The 15385-nt window shown below is 48.7% G+C and overlaps 1 protein-coding gene and 1 non-coding gene across 2 annotated transcripts in view; one reads left to right on the forward strand and one right to left on the reverse strand.

Annotated features, from left to right (window-relative positions):
* TOGARAM2 (TOG array regulator of axonemal microtubules 2) overlaps positions 1 to 15385 on the reverse strand; it is a 59378-nt gene that overhangs the window by 1029 nt on the left and 42964 nt on the right. Inside the window, exons 17-19 of the mRNA XM_070798944.1 lie at positions 14153 to 14345; positions 13057 to 13273; positions 4742 to 4828 (exon numbers count right to left, since the gene is read on the reverse strand). Of these exons, the coding sequence (XP_070655045.1) occupies positions 4742 to 4828; positions 13057 to 13273; positions 14153 to 14345 (497 nt within the window). The remainder of the gene's footprint in view (positions 1 to 4741; positions 4829 to 13056; positions 13274 to 14152; positions 14346 to 15385) is intronic.
* On the forward strand, positions 8461 to 8533 carry TRNAS-GGA (transfer RNA serine (anticodon GGA)). The gene has a single exon. It is a non-coding gene; the product is annotated as a tRNA-Ser (tRNA).

The following is a 15385-nucleotide window of genomic DNA, read 5'->3' on the forward strand; positions in this document are numbered from 1 at the left end:
TGAGCCTATCCCCTAACCTGTAAAGTGAGGAAAAGAATTCTGAACCAAAGTCTTGAGATTGTTAGATAATAGACGCAGGTGAAGTGCCTGTGCGGGTATGCACATGACGGAGAAGCTAGCCCTAGAAGTGCTTTAATCTGCATTACCACCTAGGAGAACTCACACAGAGAAAACTTGTTCTAGGAAGAACGATCAGGATTCTCTCAAATGAAGCATTCTGGAAAATAAAACTGCCAGCAGGAGATAAGACCATCATGGCCTCCCTGGTGTCTCAATGCCAAATCTCATGACAAGCCCAGTAGTAACTCAGGAGGCACAAACGTGCTTTGTAAACCATCAAGCTCTGCACGGATCCTCATTCAGAGTCGTTCATTCCAATGATGAACCCTCCAAATCTGGTTACCCCAGGCCCCCTGCCTTCTCTAAACCCTGGAAAACTCAGAGACAGGCTAAAACCTGCCAGCAAGCCCTCCATCACACAGAAAGTGCCAGGGCTGCCCCCAATGTCAAGGCCATGTCAAGGGGTACCCCACGCCGCTTCAGACAGGTTGCTAGAGCCCTCAGCTTTGGTCGCATCAACTAAAGTGCGTTCGTGCTAACAATGCTTGCTTGACAATCAGCACACTCTGCGTGTCATTCTGCCAAAGGATAAGTGTTGGTGAAGGCAAAGACTGCTGAGAGAAGCACTTGATTTATTTATGGGCAAAGAAACTGGAAGCTTTCCTGAGCTGAGACACACCCTGGAAACTAGCACTGCCTGAGCCTGAGCCCGGGGCTCAGAGGTTTCTATCGTGACTCCATTTCACTCTCACCTGAGAGGCAGGACAGTCGTCTGTTTCACAGAGAAGGAAACCAACACTCAGGGGTCAAGGAGATGGCCCAAGACCCCACAGCTAACAAGGGCAGAAGGCAGAAGCCAAGCCTGCCTTGACTCCCAAGCCCACCCTCTTCCCACTGCTCGCTGCCCCAGATTTCTAGGAGTACCACATTTCAGGGGCTGGTCTGGAGTTTTATTTTTTAGAGAGACCCCCAATTTGTCCTTCCTTCATCAACTCAACTTCATCCAATCCCCCAGGATACTTTGCAGCATGTGCCCCTGTGATTTCAGAGCCAGCCTGGGACAGTGGTGAACCAGCGAGGATGGCCTGGCCCCCCTCAGCTCAGCCTGAGGCCTTCCCTGTGCCATCTCCCATGGAATGTGTATCTTGACTTTCTGGCCATACCCTCAGGGTTCCTGTACCCCACACTGCGGGCCTCTTGGGGCATGCCCAGTAACACAGTTCAGTTCAGTCGCTCAGTCGTGTCCAATTCTTTGCGACCCCATGGACTGCAAGCACACCAGGCCTCCCTGTCCATCACCAACTCCCGGAGTTTACTCAAACTCATGCCCATTGAGTCGGTGATGCCATCCAACCATCTCATCCTCTGTCATCCCCTTCTCCTCCTCAATCTCCTCCTCCTGCCTTCAATCTTTCCCAGCATCAGGGTCTTTTCCAATGAGTCCGCTCTTCACATCAAGTGGCCAAAGTATTGGAGTTTCAGCTTCAACATCAGTCCTTCCAATGAACATTCAGGACTGATTTCCTTTAGGATTGACTGGTTGGATCTCCTTGCAGTCCAAGGGACTCTCAAGAGTCTTCTCCAACACCACAGTTCAAAAGCATCAATTCTTTGGCACTCAGCTTTCTTTATAGTCCAACTCTCACATCCATACATGACTACTGAAAAAAACATAGCCTTGACTATACGGACCTTTGTTGGCAAAGTAATGTCTGTTTTTTAATATGCTATCTAGGTTGGTCATAACTTTTCTTCCAAGGAGGAAGCATCTTTTTATTTCATGGCTGCAATCACCATCTGCAGTGATTTTGGAGCCCAAAAAAATAAAGTCTAACACTGTTTCCACTGTTTATCCAACTGTTTGCCATGAAGTGATGGGACCGGATGCCATGATCTTAGTTTTCTGAATGTTGGGCTTTAAGCCAACTTTTTCACTCTCCTCTTTCACTTTCATCAAGAGGCTCTTTAGTTCTTCACTTTCTGCCATAAGGGTGGTGTCATCTGCATATCTGAGGTTATTGATATTTCTCCCAGCAATCTTGATTCCAGCTTGTTTCTTCCAGTCCAGCGTTTCTCATGATGTACTCTGCATAGAAGTTAAATAAGCACTGTGACAATATACAGCCTTAACCTACTCCTTTTCTATTTGGAACCAGTCTGTTGTTCCATGTCCAGTTCTAACTGTTGCTTCCTGACCTGCATACAGGTTTCTCAAGAAGCAGGTCAAGTGGTCTGGTATTTCCATCTCTTGAAGAATCTTCCACAGTTTATTGTGATCCACACAGTCAAAGGCTTTGGCATAGTCGATAAAGCAGAAATAGATGTTTTTCTGGAACTCTCTTCCTTTTTCCATGATCCAGCGGATGTTGGCAATTTGAGCTCTACCTTTTCTAAAACCAGCTTGAACATCTGGAAGTTCATGGTTCACATATTGTTGAAGCCTGGCTTGGAGAATTTTGAGCATTACTTTGCTAGCGTGTGAGATGAGTGCAATTGTGTGGTAGTTTGAGCATTCTTTGGCATTGCCTTTCTTAGGGATTGGAACGAAAACTGACTCTGGAAAATTCCAAAGTCAAAGAGGTCCTCATTCCTGGGAAGGCAGGACTGCACCAAAGGAGCCAACTCAACCACATTGACGTCATAACATGGGAACCAAGAAGTGAGAGTTATGTTACCTGTGCTGGAAACAGGCTGAGAAGGAAGGGCACAGTTAACCATGAAGCCACCTGGTCAGGCCCAAGGGTGGTGGGAGGGTAGGAGGAGCAAAGGGAGATGGGCGGAGCAAGGGGAGGTGGGAGGAATGCAAGTGGTGGAGGAGGAACAAGGGAGGGGAGGGGCAAGGGGAGGGAAAGGGGTAAGGGACTGGGTGGGGGGGAGCAAGGGGGAGGAGTCAGGGGCAGCCAGAGGGAAGGGAAAGAAAACGAATCATCCGATTAACCCTCCATACTAGACAGCATATTAAACAACAGAGACATTACTTTGCCAATAGAGGTCCATATAGTCAAAGCTATGGTTTTTCCAGTAGTCACATATGGATGTGAGAGTCGGACCATAAAGAAGGCTGAGTGCTGAAGAACTGATGCTTTTGAAGTGTCATGCTGGAGAAGGCTCTTGAGAGTCCCTTGGACAGCAAGAAGGTCAAACCAGTCAAGCCTAAAGGCAATCAACCCTGAATATTCATTGGAAGGACTACTGCTAAAGCTGAAGCTCCAATACTTTGGCCCCCTGATATGAAGAACTGACTCTTTGGAGAAGACCCTTATGCTGGGAAAGATTGAAGGCAGAAGGAGAAGGGAGTGACAGAGGACAAGATGGTTGGATGGCATCACTGACTCAATGAACACGAGCAAACTCCAGGAAATGGCGAAGGACAGGGAAGCCTGGCATGCTGCAGTCCATGGGGTTGCAAAGAGTCAGACCCGACTGAGCTACTGAACAACAACAAATAACTCAAAGGTTTCCTAAATCTCCACTGAATCTCTCCTGTGAACATGGAGGTGAAAACTATCCCAGGCAGCTGAGCCCAGGCTCCCTGACCCCACCAAAGGGTAAAGGGCTCACCTCCCCCTAATCTGTCACACCTCAGCCACTCCTCCCCCCATGACGCCTCTCCCCTGGACTCTCCCCTCTGGCAGTGAGACATCTACACCCTGGCCCCAGAAAGCTCAGTTCCACTCTCAGTCCACATTCACCTGCCTGAGGGGAGCTGGGTGTCCCCCTAGCTGACAGTCCCAGCATCATGAGGAAAATGCCATTAAAGTCGAGCTTAAAAGGCAGCTAAAGTAATTAACAGAAGATTTACTCCCGTGTTAAGCTGTGCTATTATTAGTCCATGCCTTGTGACAATTGAAGTTTTCTTCCCTGTTCCTGGCTGACATAGAGTTAATAGAAGAACTATGTAGAAACTCTTGTTTTTGAGCTCAGTTGGAAATAGATGGATAATATTTACAGTAAATGGATATCCACTCACCTCTGGGGCCCATAAAGTACCTATACAATCAGAGAATGCTGATTTTGAGTAACAGGAAAGGGTTCATCGTCTGATACCCAAGGTGCTACATGACCCCATTCTCACTTCAGGGCACCCCAACCTGGCCCTGAAGCTGCATCGTAGCCCCCAGCCCAATCTCACTCAGGCCATCTGTTCAGAGCAGGCCTGGCACCTGGACCGGAAGTAAGGGGCCACTCCAGGGGCCCTGGGAGGATCGAACCAGGGTGCAGAGGTAAGACCGGGAGCAAGAGATGAGGGTGGGCAGAGGAGCGGGAATGATACCCTCAGGCAGGCAACACATACTGAGCACCTCTGGAATTATTTTTTAAGAGCAGATTATTGAAACTCCCCTCGTGGTCCAGGAACTAAGACTCCATACTCCCAAGGCAGGGGGCCCAGGTTCAATCTCTGGTCAGGGAACTAGATCCCACATGCCACAACTATAGATCCCGCATGCAGCAACTAAAAAAGAAAAAATCCTGCCTGTCACAGGAAGATCGAAGATCCTTCATGCCACAGCTAAGACCTAACATAGCTAAATAAATAAATAATACATTTTTTTAAACAAGCAGCTTATCACATTTTTTAAATGGTCTATAGGATTATTTGATGGTTTTTTTTGTCTAAGTGGGTGGCTCAACTACATGCCAGGAGAGAAGAAGAGAGATGGGCTGGAAGGCTGGGACTCACCGGCCAGACGTTCCGTGACATCAAGCATAGCACGGCCACTCAGGAAGCGCACCCGCCCAGCAAACACTTGTAGAAGGCCAAGGTTGTCTGGAAGAGAAGGAGAGTGTCAGAGGTCATGATGCCGTGGCCTGAGCAGAGGCACCAGTTGTTCAGGGCAAGGTACCCGCCGCACCTTCATAGGGAAGAGCCCCTTTGGGAAGCTGGATTAATTTTTTCAGGTTACAATGGTGCCTGGAAAAATAGTGAATGTACACGGAGTGTTTGAGGAACAGTGAGCGGCCTATGACAGCTAGACTGGCACCCACATTGGCCCCATTTACTCCCAGAAGATCTGGTTCATATTGTCTATATTTCTTCAAAACTGCTGTGAGCTTTAGAGAAAAATAAGTAGATAGACAGATATAGATGACTGATGATAGATGCATGATTGGTAAATGAGAGAGAAAGCAACATAGCTAAATAATTGAGAGGTAGATCAGTATTATAGATGATAGATATAGATAATAGGTAGATGATAGACAAAGCATATGATAGATATAGATGATATTAAGAGAAAACAGATAGATGAATGATATAGAGAGAAAGATGGATGAATGGATACAGATGTGGATATAGAGATATAGTTTTAGTGGAAACTGAGGCACTGAGCCATAATCATAACTAGGATCAGAATTCAGAAAACATGTATCTCCTCAAAGCCTGAACTTGGGCTCTAACCAATAGAACATACCCACAGCTGGCTGGTCAATTATTTCCACACTGAACATTTACTGATATCCACTACGTAACAGGCATGGAGCTAAGAACTAAATGAAACCTGGTCCTCCTCCTGCTCCTCTTTTCCTTCAAGAGACTCCTTTGACAAAGAGACGGACACTCAATCATGAACTCTTACAGAGAGGGGGAGGCTCCATGCTCATGTAAGCAGGAGCCTGAGGGTTCTGGAGCTACGGTGACCAACATGTCTCCATCTGCCCAGGACCTTCCCCATTTTAGCACTGAAAGCCCTGCATCCCTGGGAAACCATGATGGTCGGTCACCCTATCTGGAGCAGAAGCCCTGGCTGGTTCTGGTAGGATCAGAGGAGGGAATGTGCAGGTTGGGGATGGTGAGGGGCACAAGTGATCTCTCGGTAGTTTATAACCTTCCTGCACCCCTATACTCAGCAGCCCAGTCTTACCCATGGGTGAAGCCTGGGGCCGGAGCTCTTCTCCCTTTTAAAGGAGTGTTTATTAGAGATGGACCACTAATGATAAAGCCCCAGAAAATGGGCTGGGGGATGTTCTGGGGATAAAGAGACTCACTGATCTTCTTTGATTGTACTTCTAAAGTAAACTCCAGCCAGATCCCACAGCTACTGATTTCAGAAGCTGCTCCCTCTTCCCCATTCTGACACCTCCTGGTTTCCCAAACTACTACACTTGAAGTCCTGTATCCTTCACCAAAGATCTGCAAGATGAAGCCAGTGGCCCTTTACCTGAGAAAGGGATGCTAACCCAGACTATACACAAGGCAGGAATGGACTCCTTTTACTCCTGGATTGCCCCCTTCAAGATCTGAGGAGGTGCCCAGCACACATAGCTCTCAGTATCTGCAATCACTGCAGGCACAGCAGAATTCCATGGGAGGTGAGCAAGGACCAAAATGCATTTTTCAGGGATGTGGCTCTGGGAGGTGAGGTGCACCCAGCAAGAGTGTCCTGTTTCAGGAGCTGACCATCTCAAGGCCAGATCTCTCTGCAGGAGACAGAGATGAGCAACCTGCCTAAGGAAGTTTTTCCAGGCGTGTTCCACCTTCTCTGAGTTCCTTCCATGCCTCAGCACCGAGCCTCAGCATCCCCAGAGATGGGCAATCAAAGCTTTGTTTTTCCCTTCAGGCAGCCATTCTAGCTAAGAGCTAACTTATGCTTCCCTTGCTTCCCTGCTGAGACCTGTAAGAAACACAGAGGGGAAAATGTATACATGTACATCCTGTGCATCTCTGCAACTTGCAAAAGTTCCAGAGTAAAATAATTTGTTCGGAAAGATAAAAGAGATACCAGGTTCTAGAATATTTCAGTTAGCAAGAAGTGGTCTCAGGGTGTCCTGGTAAAGCTATAAATGTGTAAGAATAGATTTTTATATCAACATCACCTGCATTATTGTTTCCAGGTGCTTCTGGTTGTCACCCCACCCATGGCTAATGACAGCCATGAGCTCACCTCTGTGAACAAGGACTTCTTCCCCTTGCTCTCCCCCATCAACACTCAGTCCAGAACATTCTTGGGTGCCGCTAGACCTCCCCACCCCTGGCCACTGATATGACCTCCCAGAGCCCGAGAGAAGTGGAGATCTTGGGGAATACTTGAAAATGCACAGCCAGGGGACATCTGTGCCAGCCCATGCTCCCATGGTGCATGACACACAACAGATGCCCAATAAATGCTTATGGACAGCAAGGCAATGCTAAAGCAGACACACTAAGTTGGCCTAAACTGGTCTATGCACCCCAGATAACACCCCAAGTAGTTGCCTTTCTGCCTCTGACTACTTCCATAGTGACAGCTCACCGTTTGTGTCACTCCTAGGTTTACTGGGAGTCAGTAAAGGACAATGGCTAAGGGGGTAGACTGGGTCCAGATCGCCTGGGTCTGAACCCTGGCCCTTCCATGTTTCACTGTGAGATGTTGGACAAGTCACCCTTTCTAAACCTCAGTTTACCCATCTATAAAATGGGGATAATATTAGTACTTTCCACATAGAGCTGCTTAGGATACTGCCTTGAGAAGACAGTTACTATGCAAATATAAGTTATTGTTGCTACTATTACTATAATTACCCTAAAATACTCTGAAAGCCCAGCAACCTTCATGAACCTCAGCAACCTTAATTGAATCCTCTTCAATTAAGAGGCTGGAATCTAACTTTCAAAAACTTAAAAATCCATGCTCAATTAGACTAACACAGAGTTTTCATAGGCTCCTTTTACATACCATAAGAAGCCACACTGGCCTTGGCGCTGTCCACACAAAAGGGAAAGCAAAGCCTTCAGTATAGAGAAATTAGCCATGGGCTGGCAAGCCAGTCATCTCGGCCTCCCTGAGCCTACAATGAGCCTCCCCTCTCTACAGTGGGCTGAGGTCTAGCAGGCCTCACAACTGTCTCATTCAACGTGATTCCAAGGCTACCAGGCCATGTCATTCCCAGGCTACTGGGAAGCCAGAGAAGAGCTTTTAAGAAAGCATGAAAAAAAAACAAACATGGTATCATAAACAGTGGAAGCAAAGACACTGGAGTCAAACTGGGCTCCCAACAATAAGCACAAGACTCAGTAAGTTATGACTCCCAGGTGACTCAGTGGTAAAGAATCTGCCTGCCAAACAGGAGATGCGGGTTCAGTCCCTGGGTTGAGAAGATCCCCTGAGAAGGAAATGACAACCCTCTCCAGCTTTCTTGCCTGGAGAATTCCATGGACAGAGGAGCTTGGGGGGCTACAGTCCATGGACTTGCAGAGTCAGACACAATTTAGTGACTAAATCACCACCACCACCTGTAAGTTATGTCACACACCTGAATTCTCTGTGGCCACCAAATCTAGGTCTGTTCATTGCAGGGAAACTGGGAATAAGCCACCAAAACAGAAAAATACAAGCTATGACATAGCACGTGATGGAGCTGTTGAAAGTGACTCAAGTGCATAATTATGTGTAAATACTCATGCTCTGCTTTTTAAAAGGGGCTTCCCTGGTGGCTCAGAGGTTAAAGCGTCTGCCTGGAATGCAGGAGACCCAGGTTCGATCCCTGGGTCAGGAAGATAACAGGATGCAAATTTCAATGTGTAATATTATCATGACACCGTACACAAATATACACAGAAAAAAATACCTAACATGAAAAATGCTGACTGTCAGCAATGGTTTCTTTAAGGAGTCCAGACTGTAAGTTATTTTCCTTCCAAGTGCTTCCATTTTTCTTTTGCTCAGTAATTAATAAGTATGACTTTTACAGAGGTGGAAAGTAAACTTTATATTTTTAATAAAGCTAACTAGAAAGACTACTTAACAGCATGGGAAATTGAGTGGTGTTAAGTGAAAGGAGGAGAAGGCAATGGCACCCCACTCCAGTACTCCTGCCTGGAAAATCCCATGGGCAGAGGAGCCTGGTAGGCTGCAGTCCATGGGGTCGCTGAGGGTCGGACACGACTGAGCGACTTCACTTTCACTTTTCACTTTCATGCATTGGAGAAGGAAATGGCAACCCACTCCAGTGTTCTTGCCTGGAGAATCCCAGGGACGGGGGAGCCTGGTGGGCTGCCATCTATGGGGTCACACAGAGTCGGACACGACTGAAGTGACTTAGCAGCAGCAAGTGAAAGGAGGAAAGTCAAAATTGTATTTACATTATTATTAATATTATGAAATTTGTATACATGCAGACAAAAAAACTGAAGATAAGAGAGACATTTTTAAGCAGTGGATATATCAGAGGGACACCTCGGATGAATTTTATGTTTCATTAACAATACAGTGTTGGTCAGATGATTTGTATAAAGTAATGAATTTAAAGTCAGAGCAAAAGAGCAAAAGTAGATCTGATGCTGCCCATTTCTGAGCTTATCTGCTCCCTGCAGCAATAGCCAGGGGCTGCACTAAATAGTTTCTTTGGCGCTCAGTCTGACCAGGTGAGCTGTCAGCAGCCTAATGTTTTAAATAATGAAGTTTCTTCTGTAACTGTCCCAGTAACAGAGCCCAAAGAAAGAGCCAGCCAGTCTTTGCTCAGGAACCTCCTTGATCCCCGAAATAACTCTCCTGAAATCAGAAGGTCTTGGTGCTGAGTAGAAGAGATGACACCCCAGGCTCAGGCCCGGAGACGCCCTCAGGCAGGCAGTGACCAAGGGCAGAGGACAGGGAACAAGGCTCCCGACATGTCTCCTTTTTCACATGGGCAGAAATCCCACCTGCTGTGTCAGCCAGCACACCAGTGGCCCACTCACCCCGGGGAAAAGTGAGGGACTGGAAGAGATATGGTATCTGAGTGTTCTTGCCTGGAGAATCCCAGGGATGGGGGAGCCTGGGGGCTGCCGTCTATGGGGTCGCACAGAGTCGGACATGACTGAGGCGACTTAGCAGCAGCAGCCCAGACTATATCACCCGATTCTAGAAACAAGAGGTCACCTAAAAACAAGAGGTCACCTGAAAAGACCAATCTCCCAGTTTGGCTGTGTCAACTGGACCTTATGCCAGAAGACAGCCTGCCCCGTCTGTGTTTTTGACCCCCTTGAGCCCCACTGAGTGGGAAACAAACAGTAATGTGCTGTGACTTTCCACACAATTATCTCATAGCATTTCATAGCTTCTCTCCAGCCTGGAGCCCAGAGTCCCTCATGGGGCATGAAGAGGCCAGCTTGGGAGAAAGCTCCTTCTGCTCAAAGGACCCCATGCCACTACAGGAGGGGTCTGTGGGGGCTAAGGGTCAACTAGAGCTGCCGGGCTCAGCCTGGGTGATTCGGGAAAGAGGATGTATGCCCCTCCTCTCCTGTCACACCTGCTGCAGTCTCTACATCCACCACCCAGTACCCCGGGGCACTGGGAAGTTTTGTTTCTTGCATCCATTATTTCCTCTGCAGGGCAGGCCTAGACCATTCCAGGCAGAAGAGGACTATTCTTTGGGAAAGCTTAGCAACTGAATCCTACCAGTTCTGACCTTCATGGATTGAGAAGTAGGCTCATTACTTCACAGTAAGAACACTTCCAAAACCAAGCATTACTGGTTAGGCTGGAAGGGCATGGCTCAAATGACCAGGAGCCAAGACCCTGGGCTTGACACTTTGGGAGCCACAGGAGCCTTGTGCCAGGGGGTCAGTGGGCTCCATCCATCCCTTTGAAGCCAACTCCATTCCATTCCAGCCTAGCACCAACCTAAAGATAAGAGAAGAGGACGGGGCCGCCTCCCCTGCCTCCATTCTCCTTGCACCAAATCGTCAGGCTGATGGACAGAGGGAGCGCTATCAGCCATCCCCAAGGGGACCCTGTTCCAGGAGGAAAGGAGAACCTTAGACATCTTCCTGGATGCTGCAACCTGCCTCAAGGTGGGTCAGATCATGAAAGCAGGCCATCCCTAGGCTCCCTTTTCTGGGTGTCCAGCCCAGGTAGGTACAGCAGGGCCCCAGGTAGAGGAGACATGAGCCTTGTGACTGTGTGAGACATCAGATTCTGTAGCTCAAAGTTCAGGTGCTCCGGTGTGCTCAAGGAGGCCAGCTCAATGGCTGAAAAGGGGAAACTAAAATCCCTGGACTGGGAAGAGTTAAAAGCTCCTCTCCCCAGACAAGGGTGCTCAGCCTCTTCAAATAGCTAAAGCCTATTTTGCTTGGTGCTGGTTTTCCCAATAAATCTAGGGCCCACGGTGATTTACCAAGAGCCTTGGTTATTGGCAACAGCAATCTCACTTACCCAGAGCAGTGCAGAGAACAAGCTGTAATTTAGAGCTGGATTTATTTTGTTTGTTCTACAGCAACAAACTCAGCAAATCATAAATTCCCTCTGAGATGAAGAGAGGAAATTGACAATATTTATGATCTCAAGAGGCAGAGAAGGGCCTGACCAGGCCTTTAATTTGTAACTGAAACTTCTCCTGGAGGCTCCAGCCAAGGACACAGCTGGTGTCCCAGCCCCAGGGAGCTGGGCTCAGGCCAGGGTGTGGGATGGGGAGGAGGGGTAGGTGTGCCAGGCGGCGTTTCCAGCCGCACCATGGGGATGGATGCTCTGTGCATTCCAGAGGCAGGACATGGCTCTGTGCTCATCGGAACATATGGCAACAGAGCCAACAGTGGTTCTCAGATCAAACATTTCCTTACATCAAGGCAAGACTAGTTTGTGAAAGACTACTGGTCTGGACATGAGTCTATCATTTACTACGTTCTCACATACCTGAGGTTTTGAACTTGCACTTCAGTCTGTGTACTAGATACACCAGATATGACCATCTAATCATCTAGCAAAGGAATGGATAACAGAAGGTCATATACACACTGCTGTATTCAAAATGGATATCCAACAACAAAATGGATAACCTCAGGGAACTCTGCTCAATGTTATGTGCCAGCGTGGATGGGAAGGAGGCTTGAGGGAGAAGGGATACACGTGTATGTATGGCTGAATCCCTTCACTGCTCACCTGAAACTACCACAACCTTGCTAATCAGCTATGCATGCGTGCGTGCTAAGTCATTTCAGTCACATCCAACTCTGTAGCTCGCCAGGCTCCTCTGTCCATGGATTCTCCAGGCAAGAATACTGGAGTGGGTTGCCATGCCCTCCTTCAGAGGATCTTCCCAACCCAGGGATCAGACCCACATCTCATGTCTCCTGCACTGGCAGGCAGGTTATTTACCACTAGCACCACCTGTGAAGCCTGGTTAATCTGCTTTATTCCAAAAAAAAAAAAAAATTAACAATATAATGTCTGAAAAAAAAAATAAATAGATGCACCAAAATTCCCACTTAATGTTCCAGAACCAAGATGTGATCCTGCAAAGCTCATAAGGGACAGAGGAGCTACCGTCTTTCCTCATGTCTCTCCCTTGGCTTCTGCCTTTTTGTTCTTTTCATTCTTCCCCCATCCCTCACTCCACTGTCACTCTCCACTCCTCACCCCAAATCACTGCAAAGGCAATTCTCATTCATTCCATGCTCAAAAAGTCAAAGGGATCCCAACCTGACTCCTATATCAGACAGTCAAGGTGGTCACCTTTGTCCTTTCCAACAGGCTTGCCCTCCTGTCTCACCAGCATCCTGCCTGGTTCCCATACAGACCACATCCCCTACTACTATCTCTACAACTAAAAAAAACTTGACAGCTCTTCTAACTCCTTCTCAGTGATCCTGATCTGTTTTTCCATCAGTGCCCCAGTGGCTCACTTGCTTGGCACTATGTGACCCAGGGCGAGTTATTTCCATCATGTGTACCACGAGGAGGCAAGACTAGGTTGTCTCCACTTCTACCAGATGGACATGACATGGAAAAGCCTACAAATAAAGAACCTGGGAGACCCTGGGCTGCCCACCCATGCCCTATGCAGCCTCAGGAAATATTGGGTTGGCCATAAAGGTAATTTGGGGTTTTCCATAAGACCCCAAATGAAACTTATGGGGTTACAGGAAATCCCAAATGAACTTTTCGGCCAGTTCAGTGTTTGACCTGAGAGCCAATCAATGCCTTTTCACTGCTCTGCTGATTCCAAAGGAGGGAAGGTGGAAATGTCCATCCTAAGCTTAACAGAGGGGCCAGGGAGGGAGCCAGCCACCTACCAGAGCCCAGCAGGGGCTCAGAGTAGGCTCACCTAGACTCTCAACCATTGCATCCAGCGCCGTCGCCGCAGCCGCGTAAATTCCTGCGTTCTTGGAGTTGAGGTTGTCTGCTACAGCAATAATGATGGAGAGCAGCATGGGCTGTAAGCTTTCTCTCAGGAGGGGGATCATCTTGGCGAGGGACTCCAGCGCCCACTGATTCACCTTCTTGTTGGAATCCTGAAGCCTCGGGGTGAAAGCATCAAAGACCTATTGAGGGAACAGAAACCAAGAGCCCATGGGAACCCAGGCTGGGCAGGAGTCCTACAGCCCAACCAGCTGCCCTCAGCAGGGATTCCTCCTCCCTGCTGGGGACCATCCAGCCTATGTCAGAGCATTCCCAGTGATGAAGAGCTCACCTCTCAAAGGGAGAGTGGGAGGCAACAAGAGGGGAAGGACTGTATACTGAGTACTCGTTGGGAGCAAATGGCATAGAGCATCTTGTTAGGTACTCTGCACTGGCTCATAGAGTAATCTTAATGACCCATGAAGCACAGGTTCTCATCCTCAGTTTACCATTAAAATACAAAACAAAACCTGAGGCTGAGAGAGGTTAAATGATTTGCCCAGATCACACAGCTAGTAAGAAACTTCAAGCTTATGTCTTAACTACTCTGCTATGTGCCTTGAGTGTCAGCAGCCTCACTCCGGGAAGAAGCAGGCATCTACCCTCATTTCCAGACTGTGAAACCTGTGCTTTCTCTGAACCCACCCATCCAGCCATTCTGGCCCAGTTGCCTGATCAACCACATGTTCTACCCCCAAACCTCATGTGCATAGCAGGGTTGGGGCAGCCCTTAGCCATGGCAACCTCCATCTCCACCCTCCTCCCTATAGATCTGCTGGGAGGATGAAAAATGGCCAGCACGTCTCTGAGTGGTCCCAAGGTGCCCAACAGGAAGCAATGCCCTTGTCCTCTTGGCCACTTCCAGATAATCTTATGTCACCATGGAAACTGAAAAGCAAGTGTTTGTCAGGCTCCCTTTACCCTGGAGGGTCTGGCACAATGTCCAACCCTCTCCCGAGTTTTCCAGATTGAAGTTGCAGACACTGGGGGGAGAGACAGGACAGGTGTGGGGTGACACTCACCTGGACCAGGTTGGCAGTGATGAGCTCTGGCTTGGCCCTGCAGTGCTCAACGAGCTGCCCCACACCTTCCATCCGAGACTGGTACTCCTTGGCCTCCAGCAGCCGCGTCAGCTCCCGTAGCTGTTCCACCATCTCCAAGCCGCCCCGCATGGAGGAGCGCAGCCCCACCAGCCGTGGGCCATTAGAGCAGAGCCTGCGTGGAACAAGCATCTGACCTGGGCAGCCCCAGGGAATGAACATACATCGTGTGCCGTGCACAGCCCCCAAAGACAGATGGGGCTGAAACCAGAGTTTGACCTGCAGCTTAGTCCACTCGAGCCTCCCCTCCACCCACTGCTTGGGGTCACAGGCCTCAGAAACTCTCGAAGTGCCTTTTCCTCAGGAGGGTGCCAATTGGGTGCCTAGGGTTCTGTCCTCTTATCAGTGGGCAGAGCTCTTTCTTCTTGCTTTTTTTTTTTTTCCTTCCTCTTTTCAGAAGGTAAGTTAGGAATGGGGTGAGGGAGCTTGGAGTGAGGGTGGAAATCCATGGAATGACAACAGACACACTTTGTTGGGGAAGGTCTTGCCAAGAGCCTGCATCCTGACCCCTGGTTGTCTAGGCTCTGCTCATATCCTCTGGGAAGAGGGAAATGTTAAGAAGCCCTGTTGTCTTAACATTTGTCTTAACATCACAGGCCCATCATATTCCCCTGGTCTGTTCCAGCCAACAAGAGAGCTGCTCCACACAGAACTCCTATCCCCCAGCCCCAGTGCTCACCTGGGTCTCTGAGTTCTGCCCTACACCTGAGTCCCACCCAGCAGAGGCCAACATCATCCATTCTGACAGTCATCCCTATACCCCAGGCTCCTTGCCTAACTGTGTGCCAAGAGCTCTGCTGGACACTGCGAGCGATGAGATGAGAGGTGTGGTCTTTGCCCAAGGAGCTCATGGACCAATGGGAGGTAAAGGACTGAAGGCCGGGGCAACCTGTCCACCTAGGGGACATGGGGCAGAGGGGCAGAGAGAGCTTCTGGGGGAAGGTCACGGTGGGGTCACATCTTATAGAATAAATAGGCACGTTCCAGGTGCAGATGACACAGCATAGGCAGAGGCACAGGAAAGAGAGAACTTGGAGGGCCGGGGAGCTGAGGTCTGGCTGAGAGCAGGGAGTTAATCTAGAAGACGTGGAGGGGGCTTCCCCCAGGGGTCCAGCTAAAGAGTCCAGATGTTCTCCTGCAGAAGGAGTTTAGTTT

Source organism: Bos indicus, chromosome 11 (assembly GCF_029378745.1).
Source record: "Bos indicus isolate NIAB-ARS_2022 breed Sahiwal x Tharparkar chromosome 11, NIAB-ARS_B.indTharparkar_mat_pri_1.0, whole genome shotgun sequence".
Lineage (NCBI taxonomy): Eukaryota > Metazoa > Chordata > Mammalia > Artiodactyla > Bovidae > Bos > Bos indicus.